At 32.4% G+C, this 14,618-nt stretch overlaps 3 protein-coding genes across 4 annotated transcripts; 2 read left to right on the top strand and 1 right to left on the bottom strand.

The window, feature by feature from the left end:
• Nucleotides 1-6,985: 6,985 nt before the first annotated feature.
• Nucleotides 6,986-8,490, bottom strand: LOC7463220 (transcription factor MYB93). The gene is made up of 3 exons (XM_002301017.3): nucleotides 8,249-8,490; nucleotides 8,039-8,168; nucleotides 6,986-7,916 (listed from the first exon to the last, which is right to left on the bottom strand). The coding sequence occupies exons 1-3, from the start codon at nucleotides 8,379-8,381 to the stop codon at nucleotides 7,169-7,171; spliced, it is 1,011 nt and encodes a 336-aa protein (XP_002301053.1). The 5' UTR covers nucleotides 8,382-8,490; the 3' UTR covers nucleotides 6,986-7,168.
• Nucleotides 8,491-12,103: 3,613 nt separating this feature from the next.
• Nucleotides 12,104-13,061, top strand: LOC7463219 (signal peptidase complex-like protein DTM1). 2 transcript variants are annotated; one of them, XM_024594048.2, is made up of 2 exons: nucleotides 12,104-12,448; nucleotides 12,812-13,061. In XM_024594048.2, the coding sequence occupies exons 1-2, from the start codon at nucleotides 12,213-12,215 to the stop codon at nucleotides 12,834-12,836; spliced, it is 261 nt and encodes an 86-aa protein (XP_024449816.1). In that variant the 5' UTR covers nucleotides 12,104-12,212; the 3' UTR covers nucleotides 12,837-13,061. The 2 variants fall into 2 exon arrangements, with proteins under 2 accessions (XP_024449816.1, XP_002302296.1); XM_002302260.4 differs by having other exon boundaries at nucleotides 12,109-12,448; nucleotides 12,749-13,061.
• Nucleotides 13,062-13,868: 807 nt separating this feature from the next.
• Nucleotides 13,869-14,606, top strand: LOC7495155 (multifunctional methyltransferase subunit TRM112 homolog A). Its single transcript, XM_002302259.4, has one exon. It carries the CDS (start codon nucleotides 14,043-14,045, stop codon nucleotides 14,409-14,411), a length of 369 nt encoding a protein of 122 aa, XP_002302295.3. The 5' UTR covers nucleotides 13,869-14,042; the 3' UTR covers nucleotides 14,412-14,606.
• Nucleotides 14,607-14,618: the final 12 nt, after the last annotated feature.

Below are 14,618 nucleotides of genomic sequence, written 5' to 3'. Positions count from 1 at the left end.
ATTCTCTACTCGATCTCGTGATCGTTTCGTTATCAAAACTCTGATACCATGTCAAAAAATCATCTCCATCCAAAACAAAATTAAATGGTTAAGTAATATCTTAAAATATAATTTATATAGTTTTGACATCTATTTATTGCTGCTGAAGTTGCATTTTTAAAGGATAAGTATCAACATCAGCCAAGTTGGTGCAGCACATGGCACGTGGGGTCGTGGTCCGTCGTATTTGTTTGCAGGGCACCTGCCCTTGCCAATGCCATGGTGCTCTATTCTATCGGTCCCCTCTTCCAAGTTCCAACACGTTCGAAGCCACCACCAATGATCTAGTGTTCAAAAAGAGTGGTAAATTATAAACTGGCTGAGTCCCCTCATCACCCCATTCCTTTCTCCACCCTTTCTATACGTACAGCGATGAGGTGAAAAATAAAAGAGTGCTGGGCCTGCTGGCATTCTGTTGCAAGGCAAGTCAACACATGATATGATATGTGCACGTTCAGGCAACGCGCGTTTATGAATCGGTCCCATTAAAAACAACTAAAACCCGCTGGGAAAGTGACGTGGCCCTAGGTTCATTGTATGTTTTTCGTCCTCCACCCAACAAATTTACAACAAGTTTTCAAGGGTATAACGATATTTTCATATGATTTATTTATCATCATAAATACAATGGGACAAATAAGTACTTTTTACATTTTAATTGCATGGTAAAAGAATTCATATATCCTTGGAAGCAAGAAAATCAAACTGATATCAAGAGATATTTTTGCATTTTCACAATTGTTTTTTAGCTATTATAATTGAATTCGAGGGGCAATTTAGTGTTTGCATCAATATAAAAATAATAAATAGTTAAAATGCACAATGAAACCGAAAATACCCTTAAAATATAAAAAAAATTAAGCCTGAGGTCAATAGGTATTTTCAGCTTTTCACAATGTTTTTTTTTGTAATTATAAAATCAGCTCGAGAGCAATTCTGTATTTTGCTAAATAAAAAAATAAAAGGTGAGCACATGTGTATGACACTTGATGACCCACGGAATGGAGTATTTATAGCCTTTAGAGAATAAAAATTATTCAAAAGTATTAGTGCCTAGAGAATAAGAATTATAAACTTTTTACATGAGTGGTTCAGAAGGTATTTATAGCCACTGAACCTTGTCGTTTTGCTGGAGTTGAGAGATTGGGTTTTAGAGACTATCAAATGATAAAGTCAATAACTTTAAGAAAGTGATTGCAGCTCGCTAGATCTATGCCTACTTGGGCTCTACTCGCAGCTACGTCCAAGGTGTTAGGTATAGAAATAAGCAAGATCCATATTATCTAGACCTGATATTTTGTCAAATCTAGAAATATTGAGCATAAATGTAAGCTCCATCTACCTCTCAATGAATTATCACCTTGCTTTTGAACTCTCTGAACAAGGAACTAGACTTGCAATTTATTTTTTATGATGCCAAAAAATATTTATCCATCAAATAGGCAAACACTTAGGAAGAAGGAATGACCAAGCTTGGTGACTAAGTGTATAAATTTTGAAGACTACTTCACTCTTCCTTGATCTCCATTTTATTTATTTGGTCACTGTTTTTTTTTTAAAAAAAAATCATTTCTCAACATATTAAAATCTCATACTCATTCATACACATATTCGGTCAGTGGATGAACTCGTCAAACTTATGAATCGAGTAACCTAAATAACACATCAAACGTATAAATCGAGTTTTGGATTCTAGTACGATTATAATTTTTGTTTTTCAAAACTATTTTTTTTATTTAGCTACATGAGATGCTGTAAAATATTAAGCAACAAATAAAGATCAAAATATTTAACATCGTAATATGGATAATTTATCTTGTTGTGTTTAATGAATTTCTCTATCAAAATAAATTTGTAATAGAAAAATACATAAAATTTATAATAGAAACCGATCCACACATAAAATTTATTGAATAAAAACAAAAAAAATACAAGGCTGCACATATAAAAAATCAATATTAAAAAAAATTAATCTATATAAAATTAAGAGAAAATCACATATGAATCATACTTACCTCTTTAAAAACTAAATACACTCAATACCATTAAAAAATTATCACAAACTAATTAAAACATAAACCCAATAATTATTTGAAAAAAAATATCAACTGATGCATTATTAAAAAAAACAATTTTTTTTAAAAAAGCCGGGGCGTTGTTGGGCCACGCCGAGCACTTGGCCCAATCAAGCAACAACCCGTACGCAAGCCAGTATTTTTTTAAGTTTAATGGGGCGGATGTTGAAAAAAAAATAACGTGTTGTTTGTTTATCCATAGAACCAGACCACTATAGTGATCAGAAAAACAACGTCCTTTGTTTTTTTATTCAAAAACTCATTTTCAACCTATTTTTGGCCCAAAATATATAGGAAACACCTTAGATACCTTGTCAAACCAATCAATGATCTCGAAAAACATTAAAAGAAAAAGCCCTAAAACCTGAAATCCACCCAAAACAAAAAACTAGCCAACCTCATATCTGATTTTTTAGGTGTTTTCAAGATAAAAAAAAACACACGTAATCTTATCTTTCTTTATCATATGGAACTATTTGACAAAAAAAAAAACGATAATTTGGTGGCTGGATTCCTCACCAACAGACACTTTCTCTCTCTAGATCGGAATATGACAACCTCTTCTCTCTCCTTCAACCAAAAAATGATTGAAAATGAGTAAAATGAAGTTTGGTACCAAAATTAAATTTTGTAATTCAAGAGACCAATCACCTAATAGCTAAAAAATATAGGGAACTCAAATAAATTCTTGACGAAGTTTTCAATCCGCCACCCATGTTACCCACTTTTTTTTAACTTCAATCCCTTTTCTTTCAATCCAACACTCCGACCCTTGCAAAAAAAAGAGGGGGGGGGGGGGCTCTAAGCTGGTCTCAAAATGACTCAATTGTAATTGATGTTTATATGTTATGAATCTGGTCGCAAAATGAATCAATTATTTTAATTTAATTATTACTTTGTAATTTGAAAAAAGGCATAGTAAAGAACAATTTGGGGGGGGGGGGGCTGTAAGCTGGTCTCAAAATGACTCAATTGTAATTGATGTTTATATGTTATGAATCTGGTCTCAAAATGAATCAATTATTTTAATTTAATTATTACTTTGTAATTTGAAAAAAGGCATAGTAAAGAACAACGATTTGTAATTTGGAACTCAATACTTTGTAAGGACATTATTGATGTTTATGGATATAATTTCTTCAAGTTTTAGTATTGTATTCAATTCAACTTCTGTTTTACATAACTTATAAATTCAATCCATTTAAAAAAAAAATTGAATTTGAAAGGGTTTAGATATATTGGATTGGGTTAAGTTTTTGTTGCCATTACATATATCCATGAGTTAAGTTTATATTACTATTTTTATAGGTTTGTATTTAGAGACAAATCTACATTATAAATTGTAAGCGTCATGACACTCTAATATTAAATTTAATTTTCATACCTTACACTATCATTAAATTTTACTTATATTTGCTTTGCTCTTCCCTCTAGTAAAGAGACAGTTTTTTTTATTATGTTAAAAAATATAATATGAAGCCCACTAATAAAAACTTTGGTGTGGAAGCATTTTTAAATAAAAAAAATTAAATACTCAATCCACAAATTATCAAATATAAAAACAAGATGAGTATAAGATATAAGGGTTGAGTAAGGTTGACTGGATTTTAAAAATCTCAACCCGTCACTTGATATGTAATATTTATTTTTTAGGTTTGTTAATTGATTATCATCTATAATATTTATATTATTCAATTAATTTTAACAAGAAATGTTAGATGAAATAATATAAATATTACAGATAAGATAAACTGGTTTTTTTTAACGCTTCTAAAAGGCAGGTGGCAGGTTGGATCTGTTTTAACTCCAGAAAAGGAGATGAAAGGTGACTGGATCTCGTCCTGACAGCGAAGAGCCACCAACAACTAACAAAGAGAGACTAACAAACGACACCCTGTCGTTTCGTTGGGCTAGGCCATTCATTATAAACTTGGTCATGACGTAGTGACACTGTTTTAGGCAGTTGGCCCAACAAAAGACCCAATGTCTCAATAATCCAAGATGCAACTTGCTTTCTGCCTCAATTGGCCCTTTGCTTAGAAAGAAACTAGTTCTGTATACGCGCATTACCGCGGGTGATTTACAAAATCTTTTTTTATTTAATTTTATGATAATAAAAATTTATATTTTAAATAATTCCAACGATTTTGGGGAATATTTATTTTACTCGTAATAAATATCCATAAAAACATCTTTTTTTGTTGACATTTTCATCTATAGTCATCATTTTCATGTCGTTGCCACCAACTATATATATATACTCAGAGATCATGTGATGCGTTCCTAATTAATCATCCGTCACATTGTCTATAGCATCCATAGATTATACTCGAAATTGGCCATGACATAAGAAACTTCGAGGAGTATCCAACAAATGGGGTAGAGTTAGGTGATGAAAATTTACTATAATCCTTTAAATACGATACAAGGGAGGAGGAGGAGAAACCTAAACCATTTTCTGTTTTATTTTCCCTACATTTATTATAGTATACACTAAAAGACATGGTGATTAAGCTTGCATCACTTCATAAAATATTATTTATTTTAATAATGTTTTTTTCTTTGACTTTTTTCTTTTTCTAAATTTATTTTTTCTTTTTTATTTTGTGATTTGTTTTATACGTGGTTAGCTCGATTTTATAACTCGTATTACAGGTTTGACGAGTTAACTCAGTTGACTCGAGCTTTTTTTTTTGTATTTTTTAGTACAATTTCATTATTCAATATTGAGTTGATTGAAAATTATGTTTCATAATTTATTTTGGTTTACTTTCTATAAAGTTATCTCGGTCTCATGATTTAATTTGTGGGTTTAGCGAACTTACCTAGTTGACTATAGTTTTTTTTAATTGAAATTTTTTCAATTTAATCCTTCAACATAGAGTTGATTAAGAATTATACTTCATGATTTATTTTAGTTTGTTTTTATGAGATTATCTCGGTTTTATAACTTGAATCGTGTATTTTACGGGTTAACCCGAATATAAATAATCATAAATTGAGCTTAAGTACAAGTTATAAAGTCCACTGGATCATTGCCATTTGTAATTGTGGTAAGTAAGTGGCTTCATTATAAAGACATGTAATAAAATAATTAATTTATGATAATTGGAGTCAATTCTTGATGGAAAAGAAATCAAGTCTTAACTGCTCAACAAGGAAATTGAGATTTTACTATTACTTTAATCCCTGTATTTCCGGGGACCTTTGCTAATTCAAATCTACCGCACCCATTTCTTCATTGATATTTTCGTTTGATCTCTATTTGATGTTCTTATTTGCACTGGGTTTTTTTTTGTTTAATATGGGTGTTCGGGTCAGTTTACGCGCATCTCGACTAATCTCACGGGTCCTGAAGTTAACGATCATGTAAGCCTCTAGTGACCATCATATGAGCAACTACATGGCTCAAACCTGAGATTACAGAGAGAACAAACTTCTTGGTTCTAAATTTTTACCACTGGATCACCACCTAGATGGTTATTTACACTGAGTTTTAATTGATATGAATCTTGACTTTCATTCCTTTTCCCCTCTTACGAGGAAGATTTTCAATGTCCTTGACAATCTTCCCTAGGTATTTTTTTGGGAAGACCTCCCTGCGCGCTACCCAGTTATAGGCTCATGAGACCACCTCTTCTACTTGAATAGAAGAATGTTTGGAATTTTAGTTGCAAGTGGTGTTTAAAGGATTTTAAGTTTAGAATTATATTAAAATATTATTTTTTTATATTATTATTTAAAAATAAATATTTTTGATATTAATACATTAAAATAAAAAATTTAAAAATATAAAAAAATTAATTATTTTTTTAAATTCTTAAAAATTACGATTTCAACCGGTTCCTGATATCAAGTGGCTCTGCTTGTTGGTGGCCTATATAATTTCTTCTATCTGCTCCTGAGGAAACACAAATACAAAAATATTACGAAGTAAATAAACGTCAATCTCAGTCATAAATCAAGGCGGGGAAAATAGATAAAAAATTGCTCCTTTCTTTTCATTTCTTTTTTAAACTGCTGGCAAATGGAAACACACTGAAAACAAGTATCTCAAGCCATTTCTTTTTTTTCTTTTCTTTATCCTCCCTAGAATATTTATGGTTGACATTTAAAATTTTAGTTCAATCCTTTTAATTAAGAATATTTAAGTATTGGTCTCAAAAAATTCATGTTTGTCTTCTCTTATGCATATGCTTTCAATCAAATATTCTAAACATAGATTTATAAGCTAGCATAAGTTCAGATAATTTTTTTAACTTATTTTTTTTCCGAGCTCATTACTCTATATTAATTTTTTTAAAATAGATTTTATGGGTTTTTTTATATGGTTATCCTGATCTCATGGCCGACTCATGGATTTGATTGTTTAACCCGAGAGACTCACATCTTTTTTTAGCTTTTAATTTTTTTTTTCATTTTCGGTGATTGTTTCTTCTATTTCATCATTCAATATTTAAAATTTTAAAAATTAACATTCGTGATTTTTTCATATTTGATGCTTCCAATCAAATGATCCAAGACATGGGTTTTATAAACTAACAATGGTTGATACCAATTTTTTTATAGACTTTTTTTTCATCATAATTCAACTTTGGTTTTAAAAAATTAGATTTCATATTTTTTTTTTTGTTAGCTTATCTTGATTTCATAATTTTACTCATGGTTTGGCGAATTCACCCGTGCGGGCTGAGAGTTTTTTTTGACTTAAAATTGCTTTTTTGTTTTTTCTATTATTTTATATGTTTTTTTTTTAATTTTATCTTTTACTATTTGATTAGAAATTAAATTTCAAAAACTTTTCAAAATTGCTCTAGTTAAATAACTTAGATTGACTTTTTTTTTTCTTTTTTGTTTTATAAAACAACATGTACATAATACGCTTTTACACAAGTCTTTTTGTACATGCACAATTGTACGCATGAGTACATGCAAATGCATGCGTGTTGTGCTACTGGTGCTTATACATGGTACATGTAAAAGATGGGATGGCTAGAATATCAGAAAAAACATGGTGATACAAATCCAAACCTCTCATCAGACAGTATAATTAACTAGGAAATATCATGCATAATAGGACCTTCAAAAAGAAGCTCGGGCCAAGAAGTTACTCCACCATAGCTAGAAGTAATGCTGCTAGCATCACCTGGATTGCTTCTGGAAGTCTCGGTTGCAGCTTGAGGAGCAAGCGTAGGAGAAGGAAGCACCCATGAAGAATCAGATGGGTTTCTATCTCCCTGGCTGAGAATTGTAGTTAAAAATGGAGCTTGACCCATCTCAGTATTCAAAGATGGTTGATAACTGAAAGGGACTTGTGGGGCAGACAATTGAGACAATAAACTTGGATGGTGGAGTAGTTGAGAGGTAGCATTTCCAAAGTGATATGAGCCTTGATTCTCAAGTTCTGATGAATTTAGTACTGGGTTTTCTTTTATGGGTGGAATTGAATTCAACAGATTGAGAACTTCCAGGTCTGTAATGCCGTTTTGGTCATAAGAGTTGGCGGAGGGGATTAATGAAGCTGCTGACTGGAGAAGACACTGTAAATACTGAAGCTTAGCTAACTGTAGAGCTTCTGCTTGCAATCCCATGGCATGTTCATCTAATGGATGATGCTCCATTGGTTCTCTCAGGTTAGCGAGGGCCATGAGCTGAGGCAAGCTAGCAAAGAAGTCAGTTAATGGTTGGTGGGTCATTGGATCAAAACCCATTTGAATCAGCTTCTTCTTCAAATGGGTGTTCCAGAAATTCTTAATTTCATTGTCCGTCCGGCCTGGTAGATGGGTAGCAATAGCTGACCATCTGGTATGCAACAACAAATTAGTCATGCTAGTGTTTCTGATAATTAATCCAAGTAGTTAAAGGAGTTTTAAAAATATAGCTGATAATTCAAAGCAGCAGCAGAAGGTAATGCGTAGAATTACTTGTTTCCATGAATTGAATGAAGATGTAGAATCGTTTGCTCTTCATCTTGAGAGAATTTGCCTCTCTTTATATCAGGTCTCAAGTAATTTGTCCACCTTAACCTACAGCTCTTGCCACATCTATTAAGACCTGCAAAGAGAAAAACAACTGAACACCTATTTCTGTCTTTATTTTTTTTGTATGTGACAGAGAGGTATTATAATTCGGACCTGCAAGCTTTGGGAGAGCTCTCCAACTTCCCTGACCATGTTTTTTGATGTGATCAACAAGCTTTTCGTCTTCTTCAGGAGTCCATGGTCCTTTTTTGAGGCCAATCTCATCGCAACAGGGAGACCTCCCCATCTTCTTATTGAACTTCTCTTTTCTCTACTTTGGTTGCTTCTCTCTAGTACTCTCACCAAAACCAAGGCTTGCTATATATACACAATCTTTGCTCTTGCTTCTTGTCATTAACCATTCAAATAAAAAATGTTACCAACTTTTTCTTAGGTTGACTGAGAGTGAGACACATACCACATCTGGACACATAATTGAATGCCCCCGTTTAACCAATCGGACACCAGCATTATACTGCGATGGTAAATCCTAATTTGCCTTTTTTTTTTAACAATCAGAGCGTTATCGTGTAGAATCCTGGCTTACTTACGACTAAATTCGGACCCTCAATTTTACTGCTAATAGAGATCTCTATGCGTTATCGGAAAAAAAAGAAAAAAAAAAAGAGGAACTTTTCCGGTCAATTTTCGTGCTTCAAAATTCTTCCCTATATATATATAACCGCTTTTGAAATTCAAACCCTCAGTGATAATGGAAAAACCATCCACATCAGAATCATTGCTGAGTAAATACAAAATGCTGTGCAGCACAAGCTTCATGTGATCCATGGAGGAATCTGTTATTAGATTGCAGCAGTAGAGATCAAAATGTCGCATGCCTACAAAATATCTTTCATGCAAGTAGTCAAAACACTTTCTTTTGATAGATCATCCGTTCAATGGCATACGAAACCCCTGATCTGCAGAATTCCTGCACAAAAATATTCTTCAAAGATTTGGTGATCAAATTTCCTCAATTTCCATTAAGAAATGCAAATAGCAAGACTAGAATCCTCTTCAAGTATTTTAAATATTTTATAATCATGTAACAGTTCTTGGTACTGGCTATTTCTCAACTGGTACAACCAAATATCAACAAGATCATGAAATTCATGCAAAGTGCAGCATGTATGTAAGGCAAGGTGAATTCAGCACTTCAGCTCAAACTGTTTTTTTTTAATGCCGCAAACATTTGATTCTTACTCTTCAATTGTTTACCATACGCTTACGCTTCTTATGTTGGTTCAACTTGCTAACAATGACATCACACAAACAACTCAGGGTTGGTGTGTGTCGGATAGAGCGAGAAGCTAGGGAGGGAATTGAGGAAAAAGATTACTAGTAAATTCAAGGTTAATTAACTTGATTACTTATCTACTTCTAGCAAGCGAAGAATGGCAATGAAGATGACAGAACACATAAAAAACACGAGGTGCTTGCATGCCATGAGGGGAAAAACACAACCCCTGATTCTTTTGTCTGTCTGAAATATAAAGAACACAAACTCTCTTGGAAGGCAAAAATAAACATCTCAGACCCAGCAACAACCAATCTCCTGTGTTTTGATCCCACCTCACCCTCCATTACATACGTACACACACCCACAAATTTCTTAATCTGATTTCAAGTTCTATCAAGAGCATTATTTTAATACAAATGAGGGCCTGCATCTGCTGTCAGATCACCACCATTCAAGTTTTCTGCTAGAACATCATCGATGCAAGCAAAGATCCCATTATACTATCCCCAGAATAAAAACATCCATGGTTCTCTCAGGCACGTAGACTTTGTATGTGCGTTCACATACGCAGGGTACTGCATAAGGGCTTTAATAGAAAGCAAAGTAAAACATGATCTGGTTGATAGCTAAATGAGATCTCAATTTCGAAATAATATTTTTCTACTGCCACGAAACCAATATCTGCCTTCAATCCTGAACATGGACACTGTTCTTGTTTCTCAAACATTCAAATCAATATAAATCCTTTTGTACGGGTGCATCTTAGATTTATTAAAACTCAAATTTCTTCTATTCATTGGAGTCATTAAGCCACGGAACATTAGATTCTTATGTTAGTGGCTATATAATTGACCAAACCTTCACCTTGTAATATTTCCATAAAGAACGAGCAAATTGCTCGTAACAAACTTATAAAACACACTCATATGTTCATAGCAATCTACAACAATTGGGATGGCATTGGGCCTCTCTTATGGTCACCTAACCAAGAGTGGGTTTGGCAGGCTGTGCTGCTTTACAAGTGGAAAGTGGGTGCAAGGATATATCTCTCATTTTTAATTAGTAGAGCACAAGTCCAAAAACTTGATTTATTTTCTGGTAGTTATTTTTTAAATTGTTTTTTTAATTTATTTTTTATATCAGAACAATTTTTTTAAAAATAATTTTAAATAAAAAAAATAGTTTTTAGGCTTCCCAAAAGCATTAGAAACGGAGAAAACACAAGAAAATACAAGGTAAAAAAGAAAAGTGTCTCAAGCATGTATCGAATTTCATTTTATTTCCATATTAAAAAGAAAATACATAAATTCAAAGAAAATATCAGTCGGAGAATTCAAAAGAAGAGAAGTTGAAAGGAGGGAGCTGATCGACCACAAGGAAATTCGATAATTTGGATTAGACTGTCACAAGTTTAATTTGGGAAGAGAATTCGAGCAACAGATAGAGAAGGAGAAGAAAATCGATTTGGGGAAATTAAGATGATAGTTAGAGACAGATGTAAAGAGTTTAAATGTAATCAAAACGCATAATGTAAAGTGATGCATATCGTTTTAATTAAATTACCAAATAGTGCCACGTATGGTCTGTAACAGAAAAATAATGACAAAAATGATGGAATACTATAATCTGTCACAAGTCTTTTTTCTTTCTCTTGATTCACATTTCTTCTTTCCACGAGCTCTTTTTAATTTTTTGGAATGCTAGAGTGTTTTTGTATTTGCATTTAAAAAGTATTTTTATTTTTTTTTATTTTTTATGATTTGAGATTATATTTTGATATATTAATATTAAAAATAAATTTTAAAAAATTAAAAAAATATTATTTCAATCCAACCTGGATCAAAGACCGCATGCAATTTGTTAGCTTGACCCTGAAACGTTAATTAAAAAAAAAAAAAAAAGGATAAAACCAGAGCATAAATTAATGAATCATTTTCTTTTGTAATTCAAGTCACATGAAATTGAACACAAATTTGCAAAGTATACGAGTAAGGCAAACGTTAAGGTTAAAAGAATTGCTGCTAATTAGCAGTTTTGAACCTACATTTGCTCTTTGCCGCCTTGTCTATTTCCTTGTTTCGAATGCAAAACAAATCAGTGAAAAGTGCTGCTGCTTAATTGTTTCAAAACTATATTTTTGGCATTTGGGAAAATGGTTGCTCCGACGTCGTTATAAGCCCCGCTGATCGCAATGCTTGGATCGGGTTCCACTCCAGTCCGCTTCCGAACCCCAACCGGATAAGATCCAGTAATGCAAGATTGAATTAGCCCACGGTTATAAGGCTCAAAGCTAAGCTTGTTTTTACATTTCAATATGTTTTTGAAAAAAAATATTTTTTTTTATTTTTTTACTTTCAATTATTTTTTTTATTTTAATATACTATGTTAAAAATAAATTTTTTAAAAAAAATTCAATATATTTTTAAATAAAAAAATATTTTAAAAAACAATCATTGCCACAATACCAAATAAGCTCTAAATTATTTATACATTAGCATAATTTGTTTTTGCTGTGCAAAAATATTTTTATTTTTTTTAATTACTTTTTTAATGTTTTTACATATTGTGTTCGGTTAAAAATAAATTTTAAAACATAAAAAAATATTATTTTAATATAATTTTTAAAAAATTACTTCTACAGTAATATCAAAAGAGCTCGAGCACATGTTCAACTGCCCACATTAAATGAACCTCCATTGAAGTTAACGTGGCATTTATAACGCAACAAACTTCTTCAAGTTTTCCAAAAAAAAAAAAAAAGCACTCTTCAAGTTTTTCCTGAATCTAAATTCAGTATGTTGTAGCCATTATTATTACTTTCTCTCTATCTTATTCTCCATGGCTAATGACGCAGCTCTAAGGACCTCATTGGTGTGGTTGGCTGTGGTTATGGTGGTAGTAGGGATATGGACACTTTCTTTCAAGAAAGTGATTGTAACTTATGTATTGGGTGTGCTCGGGATTGCTGGAGTGCTTTTACCTGATTGGGATTATTTTGATAGAGATTACTCCAGGTGGTTTTCTTTTGTTAGTGAACAAGATAAGCTGGCTCTTGCTCTAAGATCTGGCTTCAGGTTGGTTAGTTAATTTCTTGCTTAATTAGCGTCCCTGAATGTTGGTAGTAATTAAAAAAGACATTTATGCATGTTTTTATCTTCCTGTCTATGAATCCAAATCTTAGTCACTTGAATATGGTTGAACAATCCGTGTATCATGAATTCATGATGGCTTGGACACTGGCTACAAAGATGACGTTAGGGCTTGCATAATACACCGGCTCGGGATAAGGCGTTGTTGCACAGTTTAAAAATGACAACAAAAAAAGAAGAGTTTTTGCTGAATGATATTCGTAATGGGATTTGATTTCTGTGCAGGCTTTGGATTTCTCCTCTCAGATTGGTTGTTTACACCGCCGTTTATGGTTATGCTTTGTACAGGTGGTGGTTGTTCATATCAGAGTGAAGGGCTTTGGATAAGCTCGCACAAGGGGTTTGAGGGCTAGTTTCAAATGAAAATTTGTACAAGCGAGAATTTTGTGTTTTGCAGAATCCACGTATGATTATGTTATGTATTTTAGATTTACTTCGTGGAAATGTGATTAATGGCCACACTGTATTATGTAATTTTATTAGATAGACATATAGTGATTAATATATTATATATGTTTAGAGTTATTATTTTCACTAATATCGTTGGTAATACATAATACAGTACCATTGTTTTTTCTGACACTGCTTAAAGATTTTTAGATTATTTTTAATTATAGATAGGGAGCTATGCTTGCATATCTATACTGAAAACTATGTAAAGCATGTATAGAAAAAAAAAAGATAAATTTTTTAGTGTTTATTATTTCTTCAAGTATGATTATTTTAAATTATTTGATTGTTAGAATTAATGACATTTTAAATACTAACTTATAATTGTCAATGTTGATTAATATAGATTTTGTGATTATTAGATATAATTACATGTTATTATATATTACTAAAAATATAAATAAATGTATAGTTATTTAATTTTAATAAAATGTTATGTTATGTTAATTATTAGTCTATTTTTGTTATTTATGATTGAATATGTTATGTGTGAATTGTATTTTTATACTAGAAAATTGATTATAATTGTTAATGTTGATTAATATAGATTTTATTATGGTTTTTATGGACAAGAAGTTAATGGTAGAAAAAACTTTTCTGAAGTGAGTCTCTCAGTTAAGCAATGGATAATATTTATGAATCAAGTATCCCAATTAATATTTGGGATTCTTGAGTTACAGATAAAAGAATGTGATTCAAGTTACAAATCTTATGTTGCTGGATCTAGGATGTTAGTTTTTTAAATATTTTTTTTGTTTGCACTATTTTACCAAAAATAATAATTATTGTGCTTAGTTTTTTGTTTTTTTTAAAAAAAACCCACACTGCTTGACTGCGTGGAGACATAATTACACGTATGCAAACAAAACTTGCCTCGTAGGCCCAATAACCAGGCATTTAGATCACCCTAGCTAGTCCTCAACTTAGCGAGGCCGTTTTCGCCTTTTGGAAAAGAAAAGGAAGAATCTCTTTCCTTCTTCCAACAACACAACAGACCCAATTTTCTCCCTCTGCTCTGTTGCTGGCTTGCTGCTATTGTTGAGACTTGAGAGGCAGGGAGATATCAGACATGAGGCTATTTACTCACAACATGCTATCCTCCAATATCAAGGGAGTTGCGAACGGCTTCCCTCTAAGAATCGAGGTAGATCAAGTGGTCGAAAAGCAAGTGGACTTCAATCCCGATTTCCTCAGAAACATGTTCCCAAAGCTCGAGTGGAAAGCCCTTGTCGATGCCGCACGAACCATGGGCTACACCGAGCTTCCTGAGGAGGCCGATTCGTCGATGCTGGAGTCTGAGGAATTTTTAAGGAAGTTGCACCACGCGCTTTTGGAGCTTCACCTCGAAGAAGGGGCTTTGGTTTGTCCTGAGACTGGGAGAAAGTTTCCGGTCAATAAAGGGATTCCTAATATGCTTCTTCACGAAGATGAGGTTTGAGATGCCTGTTTGTTTTCTCAGATTAGGGTTTTCGTTTGGGGGATTTGGGGTTTTTCTTTTTTGAGTGTTTTGAGTTAGTGAAATGTGTGGAAAGAAAAAAAATAAAATAAAAGGCTTTTGCTTCAATGATTATTGTCTGTGTATTATCATCAATATGATATAAATTGAATCCGAGAGATGAATTTCTGTTCGTCACTGTCATGGAAC

This window comes from Populus trichocarpa, chromosome 2, assembly GCF_000002775.5.
Source record: "Populus trichocarpa isolate Nisqually-1 chromosome 2, P.trichocarpa_v4.1, whole genome shotgun sequence".
NCBI lineage: Eukaryota > Viridiplantae > Streptophyta > Magnoliopsida > Malpighiales > Salicaceae > Populus > Populus trichocarpa.
The sequence above is the reverse complement of the archived record's forward strand: the minus strand, read 5'-3'. Positions and strand labels throughout refer to the sequence as shown.